This window comes from Chlorocebus sabaeus, chromosome 10 (genome assembly GCF_047675955.1).
Source record: "Chlorocebus sabaeus isolate Y175 chromosome 10, mChlSab1.0.hap1, whole genome shotgun sequence".
NCBI classification, from domain to species: Eukaryota; Metazoa; Chordata; class Mammalia; order Primates; family Cercopithecidae; genus Chlorocebus; species Chlorocebus sabaeus.
Genome location: NC_132913.1, coordinates 128,638,465 through 128,661,909, shown reverse-complemented (window position 1 = coordinate 128,661,909; position 23,445 = coordinate 128,638,465). Strand labels below are relative to the sequence as shown.

Sequence of the window (23,445 nt, the reverse complement as noted above, 5' to 3'; positions counted from 1 at the left end):
TTAAAAAAAAAAAGATGTCAGCCGGGCGCGGTGGCTCACGCCTGTAATCCCAGCACTTTGGGAGGCCGAGGCGGGCGGATCACGAGGTCAGGAGATCGAGACCATCCTGGCTAACACGGTGAAACCCCGTCTCTACTAAAAATGCAAAAAATTAGCCGGGTGAGGTGGCGGGCGCCTGTAGTCCCGGCTACCCGGGAGGCTGAGGCAGGAGAATGGCGTGAACCCGGGAGGCGGAGCTTGCAGTGAGCCGAGATCGCGCCACTGCACTCCAGCCTGGGCGACTGAGCCAGACTCCGTCTCAAAAAAAAAAAAAAAAAAAAAAAAAGATGTCAATTTAAATGTTATTATAAAGCCAACAAATTATTGAGTAAAGGAACCAATAAAAAAAATAGACTCTTAAGGGTTGTTAACGGTTCATAGAACAGAGTGCAGTTCCCACGTCTTAAGAATCTCCTTTGTACCAAGAACGCTCCTAGGCCTGGTTACCTGGTGACGGACAGCAGAGATGGCCACACGTCCCTGCCGTCACCGTGCTGGTGGTTACCTGGTGACGGAGAGCAGAGATGGGCACACGTCCCTGCCGTCACCGTGCTGGTGGTTACCTGGTGACAGACAGCAGAGATGGGCATACGTCCCTGCCGTCACCGTGCTGATGGCCACACGTCCCTGCCGTCACCGTGCTGGTGGTTACCTGGTGACAGACAGCAGAGATGGGCACACGTCCCTGCCGTCACCGTGCTGGTGGTTACCTGGTGACAGACAGCAGAGATGGGCACACGTCCCTGCCGTCACCGTGCTGGTGGTTACCTGGTGACGGAGAGCAGAGATGGGCACACGTCCCTGCCGTCACCGTGCTGGTGGTTACCTGGTGACGGACAGCAGAGATGGGCACACGTCCCTGCCGTCACCGTGCTGGTGGTTACCTGGTGACGGAGAGCAGAGATGGGCATACGTCCCTGCCATCACCGTGCTGGTGGTTACCTGGTGACGGACAGCAGAGATGGGCACACGTCCCTGCCGTCACCGTGCTGGGCAGGGTGGGAGGAGCCAGGGTGTTGGGAGGTTGATCCTGTACAGTTTATTAGAACTAGCTTTATGGGTGGGATGCAGTGGCTCACTCTTGTAATCCTAGCAGTTCAGGAGGCCGAGGCCAGAGGATTTCTTGGCCCAGGAGTTTGAGGCCAGCCTGGGCAACATAGACCTCGTCTCTACAAAACGTTAAAAAATTAGTCTGATGCAGAAGAATCACTTCATCCCAGGAGGTCGAGGCTGCAGTGAGCCAAGATCATGCTATTGCACTTCAGCCTGGGCAACAGAGCAAGACCCTATCTCCAAGAAAAAAAAAAAGCCAAAAACAACAACAAAAAACTAGCTTTGTGGTGAATAAAAATGGCTTTCTTTTTTCTTCCCAGCTGTAGAGGAAAAGAGAATTTTTAGAAATCTTTCTGAGTTTTTTTCCCCAGCGTTTAGGATGACCTGCTATTTCAGGGTTAACCATTAATATCCCAGTAGTTATTAAGAGAAAGAGAGCAGGCCTGAGACATATACAGCTTATGACATGTGAGAGAGAATGGCAGAAGAACACTTGAATATGTAGAATATGAGACACCTATTGTTTTCCAGCTAATGCTCTGAGTTATTTAGGCAAATACTTAAATGCAGGATGCACAAATCATGAGTGTACATTGTTAGGGACTTTCAGCAACTGAACACACACACCACCAACACCCAGATCAAGATGCAGAATTTCCCCAGCATCTCAGGAGCCCTTCTGGGCACAGACCCCAGGGTACCTACTCTCCTGGCTTTTAACATAATCAGGCTTGCCTATTTCTGGACATTCTATCTATTTATGTAATGCTCTAATGATGTGAGCTCCAATGATGTTGTGTATCTTTTTGTGTGCTTGTTCACCATCTGCATATTTTCTTTGATGAAATCTTTTCAAACCTTTGCCAGCTTTTAAAAATTGGGTTTTTGAGGCCAGGTGCAGTGACTCACGCCTGTAATCCCAGCACTTTGGGAGGCCAAAGCAGGAGGATCATGAACTCAGGAGTTTGAGACCAGCCTGGCCAACATAGTGAAACCCTGTCTCTACTAAAGATACAAAAAATTAGCTGGGCATGGTGACGCGCACCTGTAATCCCAGCTACTCAGGAGGCTGAGGCAGGAGAATCACTTGAACCCGGGAGGTGGAGGTTGCAGTGAGTCGAGATTGTGCCATTGCACTCCAGCCTGGGCAACCGAGAGAGACTTCGTCTCAAAAAAAAAAAAAAAAAAAGTTTTTAAACAATATTGAATTTTAAGAGTTCTTTATAATTTCTAGTTACTATTCCTTTATCTGATAGGGAATTTCACCCAGTCTGTAGCTTGTCTTTTCATTCTCTTAGCAGTGCCTTTTGGAGAGCAGAGGTTTTTAATTTCGATGAAGTCCAGTTTATCAATTTTTCTGTTATGGATAATGCTTTTGGTATCCTATATAACCCAAGGTCACAAAGATTTTTTGTTTCCTCCTACAAGTTGTATAGCCCTCGGTTGTACATTGAGGTCTGTGAGGCAGTGGGAGTTGGTTTGGTGTGTGGTGCAAGCCATGGCTGAGGCTTACCTTATACACGTGAATTTCTACTAGTTTAAAAGAATCCTTTCTCCGTTAGATGATCTTGGTAGCCTTGGCAGAAATCAATTGACCATATGTGTGTGGGTCTGTTCAGTTCACCAGTCTACGTGTCGATGCGCCTGCCAATGACTGCAGCTTCATAGTGAATCTTGAAACTCCGTCCGTTTTCAAGACTGCTTTGAATATCCTAAGCCCTTTGCTTATTTGTGTAAATTTTAGAATCAGCTTGTTGATTTAATTAATTAATTAGTTTTGGAGAAGACAGGGCCTTGCCCTGTCACCCAGGCTGGAATGCAGTGGTGCGATCATGGTTCGCTGCAGCCTCCACCACCGGGGCCCAAGCGATCCTCCCTCCTCTAGCCTCCCAAGTAGCTGGCACCACAGGTGTACACTACCACGCCCGGCTAATTTCTTAATTTTTGTAGAGATGAGGTCTTGTTGTGTTGCTCAGGCTGGTCTTGAACTCCTGGCCTCAAATGATCCTTTCACCTTTGTGTTTCAAAGTGATGGGATTACAGGTGTCAACCATGGTTGATTTTTTTTTTTTTTTTTTTGGGACGAATTCTTGCTTTGTTGCCCAGGCTGGAGTGCAGTGGCGTGATCTCAGCTCACCGCAAGCTCCACCTCCCAGGTTCACGCCATTCTCCTGCCTCAGCCTCCTGAGTAGCTGGGACTACAGGTGCCCGCCACCACGCCCGGCTATTTTTTTGTATTTTTTAGTAGAGACGGGGTTTCACCGTGTTAGCCAGGATGGTCTCGATCTCCTGACCTCGTGATCCACCCGCCTTGGCCTCCCAAAGTGCTGGGATTACAGGTGTGAGCCACCGCATGCCCAGCCGGTTGATTTTGTTAATAATGCCTGCTGGGATTTTATTTGGATTTGTATTATCCGAGCTATTCAGGGAGAAGTCACACATTGATCGAATCTTCTGTGCCATTTACTTAGGTCGTGTTTGAATTTTCTCATCAATGTGCTGCAGTTTTCAGCATATGAATCCAACATATTTTGTTAGGTTTATCCCTAAGTGTGTCATATTTTGGATGCTGTTGTAAGTGGTATTGATTTTTAATTTTAATTTCCAGTTCGTCATTGCGAGTATATAAAAATATGACCTATTTTTCTGTGTTGACTTTGTGTCCTGCAAACTTGCTAAACTTTTTTGGTAGATTCTTTGGGATTTTCTACATAGACAGTTGTATTATCTGTAAATGAGGAGGTTATCACCTCCTTTCTAATCTCTATGCCATTGATTGGTTGATTGATTTGATTGCCTTATTGCAGTGGCCAAGACTTCCAGTAAAATATGAGCCAGGAGTGGTGAGAATGGACAACCTCGCTTTGTTCCCAATCTTAGAAAGAAAGCCTTAAGCCTTTCACTCTTAATGGTGAGGTTAACAGTGGGTTTTCTGTAGATGCCCTTTATCAGCTGAGGAAGCTCTCCTTCTATTCCTTGTTTGCTGAGAGCATTTATTAGGAATGGATGTTGGCTTTTGTCAAGTGCTTTTTTCTGTATCTATTGAGATGATACATTTTTTGTTTATGTTGACATGATAAATTATAATGATTGAGTTACGAATGTCGACTCAACCCTGCATTCTTGGGATTGCTCGTAAGGTGTTACTGCCCTTTTTCTATATTGCTGTATTCAGTTTGCTAATATCTTGTTAGGCATTTTTGCGTCTACATTTATGAGGAATATTGATGTGTAGTTTTCTAGCAACGTCTTTGTCTAATTTTAGTATAAGCATCATGCTGCCCTCATAAAAATGAATTTGTGGCCAGGAGTGGTGGCTCATGCCTATAATCCCAATACTTTGGGAGGCTGAAGCGGGAGAATTGCTTGAGCCCTGGAATTCAAGACTAGCCTGTGCAACGGAGTGAGACCTCATCTCTACAAAATAATTTAAAAGTTAGCTGGGCATGGTGGTGTGTGCCTGTAGTCCCAGCTACTTGAGAGGCTGAGGAAGGGAGATTGCGTGAGTCCGAGAGGTCAAGGCTGCTGTGAGCTGTGATCACGCTACTGCACTCCAGCCTGGGCAACACAGCAAGACCCTGTCTTAAAAAAAGATCTGGAAGTAGTCCTTTCTCTTCTGTTTTGTGAAGAGTTTGTATAGAATTGGTATTTTTTCCTTAAATGTTTTGTAGAAATTGACCGGTAAAGTCCTCTGGGACTGGAGTATTCTTTGAGGGAAGAATTTTAACTGCAAATTAAACTTTTAAAATATAAATGGGATTATTTATGTTTTCTGTTTCTTCTGAAGCTTTGATAGGTTGGATCTTTCAAATGATGGATGAAAGTTTGTCCATTTCATCTACGTTATCAAATTTATTGGCATAATAGGCTCTTAAAAACTTTTAACGTCTGTAGGGGCTATAATTTTATCACCATTTTCATTCTTGGTAGTGGTAATTTGTGTCTTTTCTCTTTTTTTTTTTTAACTGATCAGTCTGGTTAGAAGCTTATCAATTTATTTTTTGAGATGGAGTCTTGCTGTGTTACCCAGGCTGGAGTGCAGTGGCACGATCTCGGCTCACTGCAAGCACTGCCTCCTGGGTTCATGCCATTCTCCTGCCTCAGCCTCCTGAGTAGCTGGGACTACAGGCGCCCCACGCCTGGCTAATTTTTTGTATTTTTAGTAGAGATGGGGTTTCACCATGTTAGCCAGGATGGTCTCGATCTCCTGACCTCGTGATCCACCCGTCTCGGCCTCCCAAAGTTTCAGTTTCTTTAAATTTGTTGATGTTTGTATGATGTTTTGAAGTCTCTACCTATACTTGTGGATTTGCTTATTTCCCTTTGTAATCCTCCCAGATTTTACTTCATATATCTGGAAGCTCTGTTGTTATAGGAATACCCATTCAGTATCATAGTACCTTCTTGATGAACTAATTCCTTATTTGATATGCCTTGTTCTGAATCTACTTCAGTATTAGTATGACTACTCCAGCTTTCATTTGATTTGTGTTCACATAGTAAACTTGTCTCATTCTTTTACTTTTAGTCACTTACGTCTATATTTAAAATGGTCTTCTGTAGGCAGGATACACTTGGGTCTTGCTTTTTAAATTCAATCTGAAAGTCTCTATCTTTAATTGAGGTGTTTAGACCGTTGATGTTTAATGAAATTATTGATATGGCTGGATTTAAATCTACAGTCTAAATCTAGTTGTTTTCTATTGTTTCTGGATATTTCTGTGCTTTGTTCTTTTCCCCTCTATTTTTCCTGCTTTCTGTTGAGCATATTTTATTATGTCATGTTTTTGTTTCTTGTTTGTTTTTAATATTTCATCATGATTTTTGACATCTGTATTCAGATATAATTCATATACCACATAAATTCACCCATTTAGAGTGAACAGTTCAGTAGATTTCAGTATATACAGAGTTGTGCAACCATCACCACAAACGAAGAACATTTCATGACCTCAGAAAGAAACGTCATACCCATCAGTAGTCAGTCCCATAACCCCCATCCTGCTCGAATTTCCTCCATCCCAGACCTGGGCAACCACTAATCTACTTTCTGTCTCAATAGATTTGCCTATTCCGGACACTTCATATAAATGGAATCATGCACAGTATGCTCTTTTGTGACTGGATTCTTTCATCTAACATAATGTTTTCAAGGTTCATCCATGTTGCAGTGTGTATAAGTACTTCATTCTTTTTTATGACCGAGTAATATTCCATTATATGAACAAACACCATATTTTGTTTATCTGTTTATCAGCTGATGGACATTTGTGGTGTTTCCATTTTTTGGCCACTAGGAATAATGCTTCTATGAACAATTGTATATAAAAATTGTGTGAACACATGTTTTCAGTTCTCTTGGGCATATATCTAGGAGTGCACTTTGTAGGTCAGGTTGTAACTCTGTGTCTAATGTTTTGAGGAACTGCTAAACAGCTTTCTAAAAAGGTTATACTGTTTTTACATTCCCATCAGCAGTGTACGAGGCGTCTACATATCCTTGCCAACACTTATTATTGTCTTTTCATTTCTAGCCATTCTAGGGGAGTGTAAAGGGGTAGCTCATTGTGGTTATGATTTGCATTTCCCTGATGACTAATGATGTCAAGTGTCTTTTCATGATCTTATTGGCTGTTTGTAAATCTTCTTTGGAGAAATGTCTATTCTGATCCTTTGCCCATTTGTTTTTTCTTTTGAGACAGAGTCTTTCTCTGTTGCCCAGGCTGGAGTGCAGTGGTGTGATCTTGGCTCACTGCAACCTCCACCTCCCGGGTTCAAGCAATTCTCCTGCCTTAGCCTCCTCAGTAGCTGGGATCACAGGTGTGCACCACCAGGCCCAGCTGATTTTTGTATTTTTAGTAGAGATGGGGTTTCACCATGTTGGCCAGGCTGATCTTGAACTGCCGACCTCAGGTGATCCACCCGCCTTAGCCTCCCAAAGTGCTGGGATTACAGGTGTGAGCCACTGTGCCTGGCCCTGCCCCTTTGTCTACTTTTAAATTGGGTTGTCTTTTTATTATTAAATTGTATGAGTTCTGTATTCTAGATACAATTTCTTGATCAGATATATCATTTGCAAATATTTTCTCCCATTAAATGTGTTATCTTTTCACTTTCTTGATGTTTCATTTGAAGCACATTTTATTAGTTTTATTTATTTTTTTTCATATTGATTGTACTTTATTTATGTTTTACAGGAGGTAAGGACTTTCTGCTTAAAATATTTAAAATTTACATGTGTATACAAACATACACATGTTCCCCCACCCATGGGCAAGGGCAAGATGACTCTGAATAGAGGATGGAGGAGGAGGAGAGGGTGTAGACAGAGGGCCCTTGACCCCTACAGGGGTAGCGGGATAAGGAACAGAGTGGGGCAGAAGGTGGGTTATTAGGAAGCATCTTGCAGGCTGGGCGCGGCGACTTATGCCTGTAATCCCAGCACTTTGGGAGGCCGAGGCGGGCGGATCACAAGGTGAGGAGATCGAGACCATCCTGGCTAACACGGTGAAACCCTGTCTCTACTAAAAATACAAAAAAATTAGCCGGACATGGTGGCGGGTGCCTGTAGTCCCAGCTACTCGGGAGGCTGAGGCAGGGGAATGGCATGAACCCGGGAGGCAGAGCTTGCAGTGAGCTGAGATTGTGCCACCGCACTCCAGCCTGGGTGACAAGAGCGAGACTCTGTCTCAAAAAAAAAAAAAAAAAGAAGCATCTTGCTTACTGACATGAAGCCACATGCCCAGCGAGAGCACAGATGAGGCCTCATTGGTGTAGAGGAGCCCGTGGAAGGCGGGCACACGGTGCCCAATTAGCCAGCCAAGGCCAATGCTCCAGTGGTAGGGCGGAAGTGGGGTGGCATGCACAGGGCACCCAGCCCAGGCCTCTGCTGTCCCTACCTCCCTTCCTCCCCACCCTCCGAGAGAAAAGACAGTTTGGGCCTCAGCCTGAGATTGTTTTGGCCATTTTGCATTTCCATAAGGATTTTAGGATCCGCTTGTCAGTTTTGCACAAAAGCCTGCTGAGATTCTTGTAGGAATCACATTGAATCTGTAGCTCACTTTGCAGAGTATTATCATCTTAACAATATTAAGTCTCCTGATCTGTGAACGTGGAAAGTTTTCTATTCATTTAGATCTTTAATTTCTTTCAATAGTGTTTTGTAATTTCAGTGTACAAGTCTTATTCTTTTGTTTAGTCTCCATTATTTTTATGTCTAGTTTCTTCTTTTTCCCAGCTTTTTCATTTGCTAGAATATATTCATTGCCAGTTTTTCCAGGAAGGAGTCATGGGTGTTATATTTTCAGTCCTTGTATATATTAAAATGTGTTTATTTTTCTTTCATATTTTAGTGGTGATATGCCTTTTCCCTCTCAGAAAGTTTTAGACCTGTATCTGTGGTAATCTAGCATTATTTTGAAGTGAATTTTGCTGACAGCAACCTGATTTTTTTTTTTCTTTCTTGATTTAAAGTCTTTGTCCTTCAAAATTTTCACCAGGATGTCTTTAGGGGTGTATGTTTGTGTGTGTTTTCTTTATTCTTGCTTGATACATTGTAAGACTTTGATTTGAATATTTAACGCTTCCTTTATTTTAAGAGGATTCTATTCTTAGATTCCGTTAATTCTTTCCTTCTCCCTACTCCTGACACTCATTTTAGATGTGCATGGGCACGCCTGGAGGAGCCTGCCCTCTTGTCTCCTTGGCCCTGCAGCTGGACAGGCCACAGGCCTCTTCACTTAGAGTGTCAGGGCCCCAGCCCTCCCAGACTCCTGGAGCTCTGCCGCATCTCAGCAGGCCCTACTTGTGCCCCTCAGGACCACAGCCCTGCCTCCCCTCATCGTCTTGCTTTCCCTCAGTCTCGTCTCTGGCCTTTTGGGCCATGGTGGCCCTCCTGTCAAAGGGTCTTCAGAATTTGTCTCCTTTCATCTCTCACAGGCTGGCACCCAAGCTGCCCCCTTCTCTCCTGATGACTGTGAGATGCCTGGATGTTGCCCGGGCTCCGATGGTTCTTTCTGCTCCTGCCCTGGCCCCGACGCCCTCCTGATGCTCCCTTACGCTGCCTGCCCAGCCCCCCGCCTCCCTCACACCTCCTCACACAGCTCAGGTGCGCTCTGCCGCAGCCCCGTGCTCCTGCTGCCCTCTGCCTGAAGGACCTTCCCCGAGGCGCTCAGAAGCTGCCTTCCCGGGACTGGCTCCCTGTCCCACCCACCTCACAGGGGCCGCACCCCCGCGGCACTGCCTGCCCCATCTTTTTTTCCTCCTCGGCACTCATCGTTCCCTGGTGAGTGATCTTGCTCAGCATCTCTTGCTGACACCTGAAACAGGCCCATCCTGTGGTCGGTACCCACTGGGTTGCCCGTTGCTCCTTCAGCAGTGTTTCTTTCTTTTGCGAATGTATCTTTTTCTGTTACACTTTGACTATCATTGACTGTCGTAGCACCTTATGTCTTGTCAGTCTTGCTCAACTCTGATTAATCTCAGAGTCAATGTTGAAAACATATCTAAGAGAGATAGCTTTTCATTGTATTTTCTAGTTTTCTGGCTTCTTAGTTCATTCTCTTGGCCAGGGCTTCCAGTCCTTGGTTGAGAAGTGACGTGGATGTTCTCTGGGGCACCTGCCCTGAGGCCTCTGGGGCCCTCTCTCCAGCCCAGGTTATGGCTCCCTCAGCTCCACCTGGCTTCTCCATCACACTCATCTGTCCACCTTACAGGATGGGCAGGAATGACACTGCGTTTCTGGTCAGCTGCTGACCCCCTTCTCTGCTTCCTTGTGCTGCAGGGGTTTACGACTGTGTTTCTTCCTTCATGTCCCTGAGACTTAGGGGAGGCAAATGCAGAGGATGTGTCTGCCACATGGACTGATGGTGCCTCTGGTGTAATGGAATGCTTGAGGACCGGGTGCCCCCTGGTGTAATGGGATGCTTGAGGACTGGCTCCAGCCATTTCTACCCTCTGTTTTCCTCACAGGTGGTGGTGAAGTTTATTAAGAAGGAGAAGGTCTTGGAGGATTGTTGGATTGAGGATCCCAAACTTGGGAAAGTTACTTTAGAGATTGCAATTCTATCCAGGGTGGAGCACGCCAATATCATCAAGGTAGATGACGATTTCCTCTTTAGAGATACCCTAACTTGGCTCATGTCAAATGTGTTAAGTTTGTTGGCTTGAAGATGTTTTGGCAGAGTTGGACTTGGCTTTGTCTCTTCCTAGGTATTGGATGTATTTGAAAACCAAGGGTTCTTCCAGCTCGTGATGGAGAAGCACGGCTCCGGCCTAGACCTCTTCGCTTTCATCGACCGCCACCCCAAGCTGGATGAGCCCCTGGCGAGCTACATCTTCCGACAAGTGAGAGCAGGCCAGAGCTGTGTTGGGGTGAACGCAGGCCTGGGTGCCTGGATCTGGTGGCTGCAAAGATCGGTGATACATACTCGGTTCTCTCTCTGAGGTGGATTTAGCCTTCTGTGTGGGGATTTCATGGAGTACGATATATATTTTGAGTAGAAAATTCTATGATTGAAGTAGAGAAAGTGAGATTGGGATGAGAAATTCTATGATTGAAGTAGAGAAAGTGAGGATGAGGCCAGATACAGTCCTGGAATGATTGGGAAAGTATGTATAATGGTTAAGGTTTATTTACATATGTAAAATATCCACAACAATCACAAAAATTAACCAAAAGGGTTAGGATGCAGTCAGAGAGTGTCTCAAAGGCATGTGTGTGGCACAGCGGCCTGCAGGCTGTAAGTTCTCACTAAATAGTGGCTGTTCAGTTAATTAACCAGCAAAATTGAGATCCTGACATTCTCATTTTACAGTAAGTATTTGTCTTGATCTGTTTTGTGTCTTAATTACTTACTGAATTTTGCCCATTATTTTGTCGGAATGGGAGCGTGATGATCAAAATAGGAAGGCATCGTAGCAGAGGGAGAGGAGGAAGAAACGGTAACGCGGGTTGGGTTTTAAGGAGAAGGTGGTGGTTCCATCCTGTCCTGCTCCCAGCTCCCCCGAAAGAATTGGAGAAATATCAGCAAAGGGCTGTGTAGACAACTCACATTTGCTCTTGGTTGTTTGCTGGGGACGATTCGATGTCTAATGACGGCTTCCGTGAATCAACATTTCTTCCTCAAAGCTACACACTGTCAGGGGTTGTTGGGTTTCTGAAGTTTAGTTTCTTAGGCTCCTACTTGTAAGTTTCAGATATTATGGTTCTGCCAAAAAAAGGTCACCTCTCTCCCTCTTCCTGTGTTGGAAGATGACCTCCTCCCTTTAATTTGTGGCAAGGACTTGTTTCTGAAACTTTACAGCAAATAGAGTATCTGTACGAGGTAACGTTGAGGGTCACTTGTTAAAAGCTCCTTTCTGTCAGTTGTTTATTCTGGGGCTAGTGAGACACATAACTATGGTATTCTATACTCTAACATTTTTGCCAAAAGAATCTCTACCCCTTTTGTAAATATATAGACATAAATGTTATTATATGTAAATAATAGATTCATAATTCTATGAAGTATTCACAATTCTATAAATATATGATCATACATCAGTGTATGTAGGAATCATGCCCGTTCTCAGGGCATTGCCTGTCAGCTCCAGGTTCATCAGGGCCTGCTCAGCAGCAGGGCAGGGGAGCTGGGCCTGGGAACAGCCCTGGCTTGGTTCAGGCAGCTCCAGGGCAGCGCGGCCGGTCCAGGGCATGGAGGCATCTGCAGGAAGAGCAGCTTTCTTCAAGTTGCTCTTTGTCCCTTTGTGGTTAATCTCTCAGTACTAGTTAATAAATCTTAATGAAACTTTCCATGTTCAAGTTCATGTGTGGTTTGTGTCTCCTGACTGGATCCTGACTGATTTGTATATATCTACATATATATGTAAGTATGTATGCATGCATGCTTGTATATGTGTATTTATGTGTGTACAAGTATATGTTGTGTGTGTAGGTATGCATACGTGTATATGCAGCTGTGTATATATGTGCACGTGTATGTATCTAAATGTGTTTGTATATATAAATATGCAGGCATGTGTTTATAAATATGCAGGTATGTATACATTTGTGTATATGTGTATAAATATACATATGTTTATTAAATGTAAGTTAATTGGGTTTAGTTAACCTGTGATTAACTATTGCTTCTGATTTGAAAGCTACTCATTTGTAAATATAAAATTGTCTCAAAAGATCAACATGATACATCCATGAAATCACTAAGTTGATTGGTACAGTGACAGTCAGACGTTTAGCTCATCCTACTTGAACTAAACTGAAAGGCCGATTTTGCTAGCCTCCATTATTGGAGAGGCAGAGTTAACGGAGAGCCTCCGTTATTGCAGGCAGTGGTATGCTGCAGCGGCACCTTTGCGGGAACGAAGCCCATTTCCAGCATACCCGCTCTAAGTCTGCATCATTGAGCAGCCACACATTTGGGGCAGGGATGGCTGATATGCCATGCTGCTCTCTGAGACACTGCTGAGGCTGTGCTCCCAGCTCTGCCCCAGATCGCTGCCTGAACTCGGGGCAAGTCACTTTCCCTCCCTGGGAGCTGAGGTTGTCGACTTGGTGCTTTCCCTCAGGCACTTCCCACTTAACACCAAACCTGCACCCATTCACTTGCCCGCCATGAGTGTCTTTGAGCTGTGGCTTTGTGGCCTGTCTGTCTTTCCTCCTGAAATAGGCATGGTGTGCGTTGTGGGGCACATGTCTGCTGGGAAGGTTTTCTCAGCAGCATACAGAACCCACGAGTCTGGTATCGATGTTGCTACCTTGCTGGCTAACGTGGCCACCCCAGTGAGCACGCCTCCTGGAGTGGCTTTGTTTCCTGTTTGCTTTCAATCATATCTTCAGCATTCAAAAATCTTTCCTGTCCCCAGTTCATTACGAGTCGGAGGTTTATGTTTTCTTTTTCTTTTTTTTTCTTTTTTGGTTCCAGTTTATTTTAAAGGCGTATTTTAGTTGAATTGCTTTTTTAAAAAGCCCCCTCTGGCCTCCTGATTCCAGCTAGTGTCAGCGGTGGGATACCTACGTTTGAAGGACATCATTCACCGCGACATCAAGGACGAGAACATTGTGATCGCCGAGGACTTCACAATCAAACTGATAGACTTTGGCTCGGCCGCCTACTTGGAAAGGGGAAAATTATTTTATACTTTTTGTGGAACCATCGAGTACTGTGCACCGGAAGTTCTCATGGGGAATCCGTACGTATGCTGCTGCAGTGCAGCCTGTCCTCACGTCGTCTGTCGGGGCCCCGAGGCTGGCTTGATTTTGGGTGGGAAAATGGCTTCCTTCGCGCCTTTGTGATGAGAGCGTTGAGTGATCAGGGTGATGTGCTGAAAAGTAAGTGGACAGGCAGGCAAGGCCATATTGGGCAAAGGCACTGGGTAATGGATGTAGGAGTTAATCATTTTATTTTCTCAGCTTTTATTTGTTTGGAGTTTCATCTAATAAAAAGCCAAGAAAAATATTGAAGAGTCCCCCAAAATGGCACTCTTCAAATAAGTGAAGAGGATGCTTTTTAGTTGGGTTTATTTATTTTGATGACAGGAATAATATCTATTTCAATAAAATACCACGGGGCTGACCATACAAGGAATCAGGCACTGGAGAAAGTCCTGAGGCAGAGGGTTCATGCTGAAGGCGGAGCCCTTGGCTGGAGGGCCTGTCGCTGCCCAGCCCGATTCCACGTCGCTGGAGTGGGCCAGCTGAGCCTCTGCTCTGCTGTGGGGAGAAGCGGCGTCCTGGGGTGTGTGGCTGAGTTTGCAGCTCTGCAGTCAGGGGAGCCTGTGAGCTGGGGGCTGGCCTGGGCAGGGCCTCCTCTTGGGGAACTTAAGAGAGGAAAGCAAGACGAAAGGAAGATTGTTGTTCATTTGTAGGGCCTGAGTGGAGGCTGTCTGCTGACGATGCTTTCTGCTGCACATGCCTGATCACTGTCTCATCTGCATGTAAACCAAGTGTGTCTTTATGTGTATGAAATAGACTTTATTAAATCAGAAACAGACAACAGGTATTTTCTGCTAGCACCTCCACGTATTTTAGAGAGGCGTGGTTGGAACGCGGTGTGGTTGGAACGCGGTGTGGTTGGAATGCTTCTCTAGGTGAGTTCATGGTTGGAGGGTCGGATGATCACGGCACTGCTTGGACCCTCCCGCCTGCTGCTGCAGCGCTCTGCTGCACTGCCCATATCTGCTCCATGCGGTTCTCTAGGAGGGAAACTGATGCTGCCCTCACAGGACAGGCGCACGGGGTCCCTCACAGACCTGCTTAGAGCTGCCCCGACCTGGTGGCCTGAGGTCAGAGCATTTGCTTGCAGTTGCCACGCCAGCTCCATGCCATGCCTCGGGCTCTCGGGAGAGCCTCAGCGTCTGACAGAGGAGTGGCCTGGGCCCTGGATCCCGGTGTCTGCTTAGGCCATGTTTCATCAGTCAGGAGGTGCAGGTTCCAGGCTGCGCACCCTGCGTCCTCAGAGCCCAGCAGCCTTGGCCTGCGCCAGCCTCTCCACGCCAGGCAGCATTGAGCTCTTCTGGGCCTGGATGCCCTGTGTATAGAGTGTGGAGGAAGTATGAATGGGCTCTTCCTTGCTAGAACCTCCATGCATCTTCAGAGCCACCAAACGGCATGAAATATTGAAGGGAGTTGGTCTATGAAGGGACTTGGAGTTTCCCTTCAGATCTAGTTTGGTTGCCCTGGAGCCTGGTGGACGCTGGTGGGCTCTGCCTCCCTTGCAGTGGCTGTCGTGTCCTCTCTGCGGGAGGGAACTGCCTGTCCCCTGTCCACTGACCCATGATGCCTGCTGCATGGCTTGTCACCCCTTCCTGCACCCAGGCCACGAAGCTTGGGGAAGGTGTGGGGGGGATCCAACCTAGGTGAGAGCTCAGTGCTGCTTGGCCACCTTGCCCTTGCCTCCCAGAGCTGTGGCTCCCACCCTCTTCCTGAGCACCTGCCCTGCCAGGGCTCTGCCCTGCTTCCTGGCCCCTCCTTTCTGGCTGTGAGCGGTGTGCTGCTCCTAGGCCTGCTGGGCTGCAGGCCTCTTCTCGGGAGCTCCTTCCTCCCTCCTGCATCCTCTCCCCATCTCCCTGGGTGAAAGGGTTTCTGAGTTCTGATTCTCAATCCCATCCTCAGGGACCTGGCTTCTGTCTTGTCATCTTCATCTCCGTCTACTCCACGGTCAGCAGACTGTGGCCTTAGGTCCCCATCCCCCTTCCTCAGGCCCTGGCAGCCGCTATTCTGCTTTCTTCTCTATGAATCTGACTACTCTAGGGACCGCCTATATGTGGAATCATACAGCATCTGCCTTTTGGCGACTGGCTTATTTCACTTAGCATAAAGTCCTCAAGGTTGATCCATGTTGTGGCCTGTGCCAGCATCTTCCTTTTCGAGGCTGAATTTGATTGCGTTTTCTGGATGTGCTGTACTTACTCATTCATCTGTCAGTGGACATTTGGGTTGCTTCTACCTTTGCTTCTATCTTTATGTTGTTTGTGATGCTGCTACAAACGTGTTTGCAAACATCCCCTGCCTCTTGTTTCTATAAATACAGTTGTATTGGGATGGAGCTGTGTTCATTTGCTTATGTGTTGTCTGTAGCTGCCTTTGTCCTACGTGACAGAGTTGAGTTGCAGCGGGGACCATGTGGCCCAAAACCTGAAATATTTACTATTTGACCCTTTACAGGAAAAGTTTGCCAACCTCTGTTCTAGTCTATTGGATATTTCTCTTCATCTTCTAAAAGTCTTGACATCTAAAACACAGAAACAACGCAAAAACAAAAACTGCCGAATCTGATTTTCTTGCTCTAGCCCCTACAGCTCTCATCCATCCCCTCAGTTTCCCTGTGGTCTGTGCTAGCGACCCCACCACCCCCCTGACTCAACCTGGTGGCCTGACTCTTACCCACGCTGCTGCTCTGGCCTCTGTGATCTGCCATCTTGAGCCCTCCCCTCCCCGCCCAGCCCCTCTTCTCTGAGTCCAGCCCAGGGCTCTGTCCGTGCCACTCTTCTCACTGCTGTGGTTTCTCTTGGCTCCCTTGTCTAATTCCAGTTCTGGGAAGAGGCTGCTGCTTCCCAGACCTCTTCTGGGGACAGACCCCCAGCTGCAGACCTGGAGGTGCATGGCCTTGGCCAGTGCAGGGGCAGGGCCGTGGGTGCAGGTGACCTGGCTCCAGTGTGTGCTTGGCAGTACCTTCACCTCACCAAGCCTTGCTCTTCTTCTGTGTAAAATGAAGGTAATATTTATCTTGCTAGGTTGTTGTGAGGATTTGGGTTAAGCCATGTAAAATGCTGGTACAGCGTTGGCATCTCTAGGTACCCAATAAATGGTGGCGTGGATGAGGATGTTTACGGCGATAGGAAATAACAATAGTCCTTTGGGTGTCTTCTCCCTGAAGCTTGCTCCTCCAGTTGGCCCATTGTGTGAACACCCGCCTTCACCACGTCCTTCTTGTTTGCTTTCATCCTTCGGTATTTCTGCCTGTTCAGTCTCGTCCTGCAGCACCTTCACGTCGTCGCCACCGTGATCTTCCTAAAGGGCATGTGTGTCAGTGGTCACACCAAGCTGAACATGCCCGATCACGTCTGAAGGGCACGTGACCCTGTTCTGAAGTGGCCTGCGGCTGCTGTGGCCTTCAGCAAAGCCAATGGATGTGTACTCTGCTTCCTCCAGGAAGCCCTCCCCCACCTCTGGTGGACACGTCTTGTGGTTGGTGTCCACAAGGAAGTTCCTGATTAGCCTCGGAGCTGCCCAAGGGCCTCTCCACTCCTGGCACATGGCCTGGTGGCTGGCCTGGGGCAGAAGTGCATGGAAATGGAGGGCATGTTGGAGGGGTGGAGTGACCCTCCTGGGAAACCGCTGCCTGGCCTGTGTGCCAGTCGGGAAGAGCCGTGGTGCTTCCCATGGGCGGGCTTGGCAAGCCCGTGCTGAGCGCTGTGGCGTCCTGATGCCTCCTCCTCCTCACAGCTACAGAGGGCCGGAGCTGGAGATGTGGTCACTGGGAGTCACTCTGTACACGCTGGTCTTTGAGGAGAACCCCTTCTGTGAGCTGGAGGAGACCGTGGAGGCCGCCATACACCCACCATACCTGGTGTCCAAAGGTGAGCACGAGCTGCAAGTGGTAGACAGAGGACACTGTCCTTAGAGACCAGCCACTTTTTTTTCCCTATTTCCTCATTCCTCAGTGTCTCTCTCTCCATATCAATAGTCTCATTTGTTTCTTTTCTATTCACCAAATAATTTGCATGACTTTAAAACATCTTGATAATTTAGGTTTTTTTTTTTTTTTTTTTAATTTGAGACAGAGTCTCGCTCTCTGTCGCCCAGGCTGGAGTGCAGTGGTGCGATTTTGGCTCACTGCAAGCTCTACCTCTTGGGTTCACGCCATTCTCCTGCCTCAGCCTCCCGAGTAGCTAGGACTACAGGGCGCCCGCCATCATGCCCGGCTAATTTTTTGTATTTTCAGTAGAGACGGTGTTTCATGGTCTCCATCTCCTGACCTCGTGATCCGCTCTCCTCAGCCTCCCACAGTGCTGGGATTACAGGTGTGAGCCACTGCGCCCGGCCGATAATTTAGTTTTTTTTAATGTTCCCCTTTGGATCTTAGAGGCCCTCTTGTGAGAAACACACTTGCAGTCAGGACAGTGAGGCTCCAAGTGGCCCTGTTGAGTTGGTGCCTACATGGTTAAAGGAACTGGGGCCTGAATCCAGCCAGATGCCAGGCTGGGGGCTCCTCTCAGCTTGTGCCGGTGTCCCCTCGCCTGTCATGTTAACCCTGTGTTATTCACAGCTCTGCATAGCTAGAGCCCCTGAGAATAGACCATTTAGGAACCTCTGCACTGCCTGAGTTTGGTTGAGTGAGATGGCATCTTGAACTCCAAGCTTTCATGTCAGAGGCAACGAGTGTTTCTTGCAGCTTCTCTCCAAGCACAGCTGGGCCCTGCACTAGAGGTCCCTGGGCCGCCTCCTGCCCAGTCAGAGGCTCTGTGGCGAGTGGTGGGCACCCAGGAATCTGAGATGTTCTCTACTTCATCCCAATCTGGATCTATCATCTGTGTTCTTTGTGTCCCCAGAACTCATGAGCCTTGTGTCTGGGCTGCTGCAGCCAGTCCCTGAGAAGCGCACCACCTTGGAGAAGCTGGTGACAGACCCGTGGGTAACACAGCCTGTGAATCTTGCTGACTACACATGGGAAGAGGTGTGTCAGGTAAACAAGCCAGGTGAGGCTTCTCAGCATCCCTCCTCCCCGTGTGACTTTGCTTGGAATAACGAGGTCCCCAGGCTGCCTTCCTAGGTCAAAAGGAGGAAAAGGAGGCTCTCTCCCCCATGCTGCCTTGGACACAAATGTCAGGGCCTATAGCTGACCTGTCACCTGTGAGAGGGGGCTTGATTGTGTCCAGAGGCGTCTGGACACCACTGGGGTTCAGGGTGTGGCTTTGGGCCTTGGAGGGTGGGCAAGTGCCATGGGAGCTCCTGGCAGAAGAGGTCAGAACCCTCAAAGATGGTTTGAGAAATGCAGCTGGTGCTGGTCTGATTGGGCCGAAGGGGAGGATGAGGCCACAGATGCTGAGTGTGATTCTCCAGCAGCCTGGGGGGCCCAGGGCTCTTCAGACAAGGCTCTAGCACAGAGCCACAGAGCCACAACTGCTACTCAGAGCATTTGGACCAAGCTGCTGTTGATGGCCCTGGGCTTAGATGCCCACCTTGGCAGGATCTGTATTTCTAGGACATTGCCAGTTGGATTTCTGAGGGCCCCGCCTGTAGGCTTTTGTTCTAGGACTTCTTGCCACGGTGAGAAGCAAAGTATTTTAGAACCTTAAGATGTTAGTATGTGATACAGTTACCTTCTTCTTTCTTCAGAAAGTGGAGTTCTGTCCGCTGCGAGTCTGGAGATGGGGAACAGGAGCCTGAGTGAAGTGGCCCAGGCTCAGGAGCTTTATGGGGGCCCCGTTCCAGGCGAGGCTCCTGACGGCCAAGGCTGTTTGCATCCCGGGGATCCCCGTGTGCTGACCAGCTAAGCACCAGCTTCTTGCTGCTTTTCTCCACTTGGTTTGGAAAATCATAGTTTTCAGCTTCATCTGTTTGGAGAAAATACATTCTCAAGCATCCCCAGTTCACCTTCTAAAAACTCATGTCCAGGTTTGATAAACGCCAGAACAGAAGACAGTGATGCTGTATTATTTTAGGCTTATTACATAGATTTGGAATTCACTTTTTCCATGACCTAGAAAACATTCCAGTGTTCAACTGTTTTATATTATTAAAGGACTTTTAACTTGTGAGCCTCTGAAGGCTGAGTTTTCTCTTTCTACTTTTGTAGATGTGTGTGTTCTGTTTCCTCTGACTTGGCACATGCTCATCTGAGCGATGGATGTGACGGATATGTGAAATTTGTAGAACTGGTTAGTCAAACGGCCAGACTATTTCATTAATGTATTTCCTCAAACGCTTTTCAAATTAAAGCACTTTTGTTAGTAAACAGTTATCCTGACGTGGATGTTGTGAACTGTTCCCGTGTGCTAAATGTGAGAAATGCTTGATTTCCTCATTTTTCCATTTGTGCACCCCACTTGCCACAGCTGGAGAGAAGTCTAGCCTTGGCCATTCTGGGGTTCCTTTTACAAGCAGGCCCTGCCAGGGGTGGGTCTAGGGCTCTGAAGTTTACTCCCATCTGGTTAGACTGGGGAGGGTGGTGTTCTCAGGGACCTCCCTTCTGTCTGGGCTCTGTAGCAAGACTCTGCTGTCAACATGTGACTGGCAGTGAGCCAGCAGTCCCCAAACATCCCATGGCTAGCCAGCTCCCACCTCTGTCCACGGGAGGGGTTTCCTGGCCCAGCCCCCACTTCTGGTCTATGTGAGGGGCTCCAGCCCTGTCTATTGCTCAGGGCTGCTCAGGTCCCAGGGTGTTTCTCAGATACTCAACTGGCTGCTTCCCTCTCTTAGGCTCCAATCCATCCCCCCTCAGACAGACTTGGCTAGGTCAAATACTTACAATTGTTTTATTTCATGTCTGTGTTAGAGAGGAGGGCATAGCTAGAGGTGAGAGCAGAACCTTTCATTTTTTGTTCCCTGCTGAGACAGTAGGAAAAAACCCAAAACCTAAACCCCCACCCTTTTCCCACGTCATCACTTGCAGGCTGTTTTTCCACATTGTGAGACTCCTGCCCAGAACCCTCTGGAAGCTGCCTGGGGGCCAGGCTGCCCCTAGCGTGGTTCTGAGCTATTTCTAGTGGCTATTTAGGAGGTACTCAACTGTTTTAGGATGATCAGAGCAAATTTTAGTCCCATCTAGTAGGATACGGGATATTGCCATCCCTTTCTTCAGAAAGTGCTGCCTGAGCCTCGCTGCCACCACAAATGACTGAAGGAGTTGGTAGGGAGTTGTGGGAGGAGGATCCTTCTCTATCAGGACGTTAAAGGTACAAGGGTTTTAGAGGTGTGTAGTAAAGTCAGCGATGTTTACTCTTCAGAATTCAAATGAGTTTTCTGATGTTTTAAGAACTCTACTTTGTAGTGTTTGTGATGCTTATAACACAGAGGATGTTATAGAATGGTGTGTATTTATTTATTTAGAGACAGTCTCATGCTGTCACCCGGGCTGGAGTGCAATGGTGCGATCTCGGCCCACTGCAACCTCCGCCTACCAGGTTCAAGCAATTCTCCTGCCTCAGCCTCCCGAGTAGCTGGGATTACAGGTGCCCACCACTATGCCTGGCTACTTTTTTGTATTTTTAGTAGAGACGAAGTTTCACTATGTTGGCCAGGCTGGTCTCAAACTCCTGACCTCGTGATCCGCCCACTTCGGCCTCCCAAAGTGTTGGGATTACAGGCGTGAGCCACCGCACTTGGCCAGAATGGTGTTTTCAGAGAGGTGTTTAATGGGTTGAGAATGCAAAGTCCCAGCTTTCTAAGAACTGTTATTTCTTTATAAGAAACAATAATTAAAGCTCATCTGATTTGATGGCAGTGGAAGGTCTGGTATTTTGCAAATGTTCTTTGCAGAAAGAACCCAGAGAGGAAAGTTCTGAGGCTGAGGCTGACAATTTTTCCACTCCATTTTTTTTCTTTTATTTTTTAAGATGGAGTCTCACTCTGTCGCCCAGGCTGGAGTGCAATGGTGCAATCTCGGCTCACTGTAACCTCCATCCCCTGGGTTCAAGCAATTCTCCTGCCTCAGCCTCCCAAGTAGCTGGGATTACAAGTGTGCATTACCACGTTACTCGGCTAATTTTTGTATTTTTAGTAGAGACAGGATTTCACTATGTTGGCCAGGCTGGTCTCGAACTCCTGACCTCAGGTCATCTACCCATCTTAGCCTCTTAAAGCACTAGGATTACAAGCATGAGCCACTGTGCCCAGCCCACTGCATATTTTTAAAGTATGGTTCAAAAGAGCAAAGTTTTCACACAAGACTGAAGGTGATGTCAATTTTGTTGTTGTTGTTGTTGTTTTTTTGAAACATACTTTCGCTCTTGTTGCCCAGGCTGCAGTACAATGGCACAACCTCAGCTCACTGCAACCTCCGCCTCCCAGGTTCAAGCAATTCTGCCTCAGCCTCCTGAGTGAGCTGGGACTACAGGTGCCTGCCACCATGCCTGGCTAATTTTTGTATTTTTAGTAGAGACAGGGTTTCACCACGTTGACCAAGCTGGTCTTAAAACCCCTGACCTTGGGTGATCTGCCCACCTCGGCCTCCCAGTGCTGGGATTACAGGCGTGAGCCACCGCACCTGGCCTCATGTCAATTTTTCATAGTAATGCTTGTGTCCCAGCTGTCATTGTATTTCTACAGCTAGATAACCTATTCAGGTTCCTTGATTCTTTCCAGGGAGTTGGCATGGCTCATGGGATTTTCTTAGGCTTTTGGTGTAGCAGTAACACAATGTATTGTGAGATGTTGACAGCTAAGTATTTTGAGAAGAAAATTACAGTGCAACAACAAAAGCAACCAATTTTTTTTTTTCTTTCTTTTTTTTTTTTTTTTTCCGAGACAAGGTCTTGCCTTGTTACACAGGCTAGAGTGCAGTGGTGCAATCACGGCTCACTGCAGCCTCAACCTCGTGGACTCAAGTGATCCTCCCACCTCAGGCTCCTGAGTAGCTGGGACTAAGGTGCAGGCCACCGCTCCCGGCTAGTTTTTGTTTTCTGTAGAGACAGGGCTTTCCTATGTTGCTCAGGTTGGTCTTGAACTCTTGAGCCCAGGCGATCCTCTTACCTCAGCCTCTCAGAGTGCTGGGATTACAGGCGTGGGCCACTGCACCCTGCCAAAGCAACCAATTCTTTAGTTCTACACAGATTGGAACCTTCCTTTTCTTTGATATAATCCTTTTGTCAAAAGATAGTTTTACAGAAACAGTTTAGCACCCAACTCCGTGCCTGGCGCAGAGCAGATATGTAAATGTGTACCCATGCAAGAATCAAATCCTTTATGTCAGTCCAGAATGACGTGGATAAAACAAGAAATGCTTATAAATTAAGGCTTTGGTGGCAGGATTTAGGCAGCTGAGAAAGCACACCTTTTTATTCTTCACAAGCATCACCTTTTGAAAGATGCCTACGCTCTTATCCTCAAACATGTCGAGAGAGGAAATTTAAGAATGAATACACATTCGGCTGTAACTTTACTGCATTTCATCCTAACAGGGAACCAGACCTCTAAGTTGGGAAGGCTCTTGCTTATAAAGGGAAATGTGCCATAATTCCTGTCATTTTACTTGGATCTTTTAAAAACGGCAAGACTCTGTCTCAAAATAAATAAATAAATAAATAAATAAATAAATAAATAAATAAAAACACGGCAAATTCTCATCTTCCACTGGCTGAGAGTAAAAAAGAAATAAAAGCGGTAAAGACTTCTTTTTGTGCGTAGGTGGCCCCGCTGTTCACGGTGAATACAGATTTTTACACAATGAAACCTTAAATATCCCTATCTGGAACCGAATCCGTTTTTCCTGCCTCGGGAAGGATTTCTGCGCTCTCGGGTGAAGTTCCTGAAGCAAGGAACCAGTTCCCCTCTCCCTGTACCTACCTGTCCTCTTGAGAGGAATTCTCAGGTCACCTGAAACACGAGTATGGGCCAGGACGACCCATTCGTTCACCCAGCCCAGAGCTCTGCGAAGCGGGACACGGGCAGTGCAACGGGAACGACCGGACGCCGACGCCCCCCGAGGACTGAGGCCGCGGCAGAGGCGGCGGGACGGTGACAGGCGCGACTCCGGCCTCCCGGCTTTGCGGAGGGGCGACCCCGGGACACCTGAGCCCCGCGGGGTCATGAGGGCTCAGCACAGCTACGGGCCGGAAACAAGATCCACCATCACCGCGCCGGCGCTGGGAACTGCGGTGGTGACGGACCGGGGGCCGGAAGTGAAGGACCGG

At 47.3% G+C, this 23,445-nt stretch overlaps 1 protein-coding gene and 1 long non-coding RNA gene across 6 annotated transcripts in view; one reads left to right on the top strand and one right to left on the bottom strand.

Moving 5' to 3' along the window:
* The window catches only part of PASK (PAS domain containing serine/threonine kinase), a 50,502-nt gene extending 30,946 nt beyond the window's left edge, over window positions 1-19,556 (top strand). For 4 of the 5 annotated variants that reach the window (XM_007966974.3, XM_007966973.3, XM_038000609.2 and 1 more), the window contains 6 exons: window positions 10,063-10,188; window positions 10,303-10,437; window positions 13,085-13,284; window positions 17,039-17,172; window positions 18,145-18,291; window positions 18,932-19,556. In XM_007966974.3, coding sequence (XP_007965165.2) covers window positions 10,063-10,188; window positions 10,303-10,437; window positions 13,085-13,284; window positions 17,039-17,172; window positions 18,145-18,291; window positions 18,932-19,089 — 900 coding nt within the window. In that variant the 3' untranslated portion in view covers window positions 19,090-19,556. Of the gene's footprint in view, window positions 1-10,062; window positions 10,189-10,302; window positions 10,438-13,084; window positions 13,285-16,560; window positions 16,781-17,038; window positions 17,173-18,144; window positions 18,292-18,931 lie in introns of those variants that run through there. The other variant, XR_012094355.1, reaches the window with a different exon arrangement.
* Window positions 13,032-23,437, bottom strand: LOC119625066 (uncharacterized). Its single transcript, XR_005241191.2, has 3 exons — window positions 23,099-23,437; window positions 18,916-22,331; window positions 13,032-17,183 (listed from the first exon to the last, which is right to left on the bottom strand). It is a non-coding gene; the product is annotated as an uncharacterized lncRNA (long non-coding RNA).
* Between the last annotated feature and the right edge of the window lie 8 nt (window positions 23,438-23,445).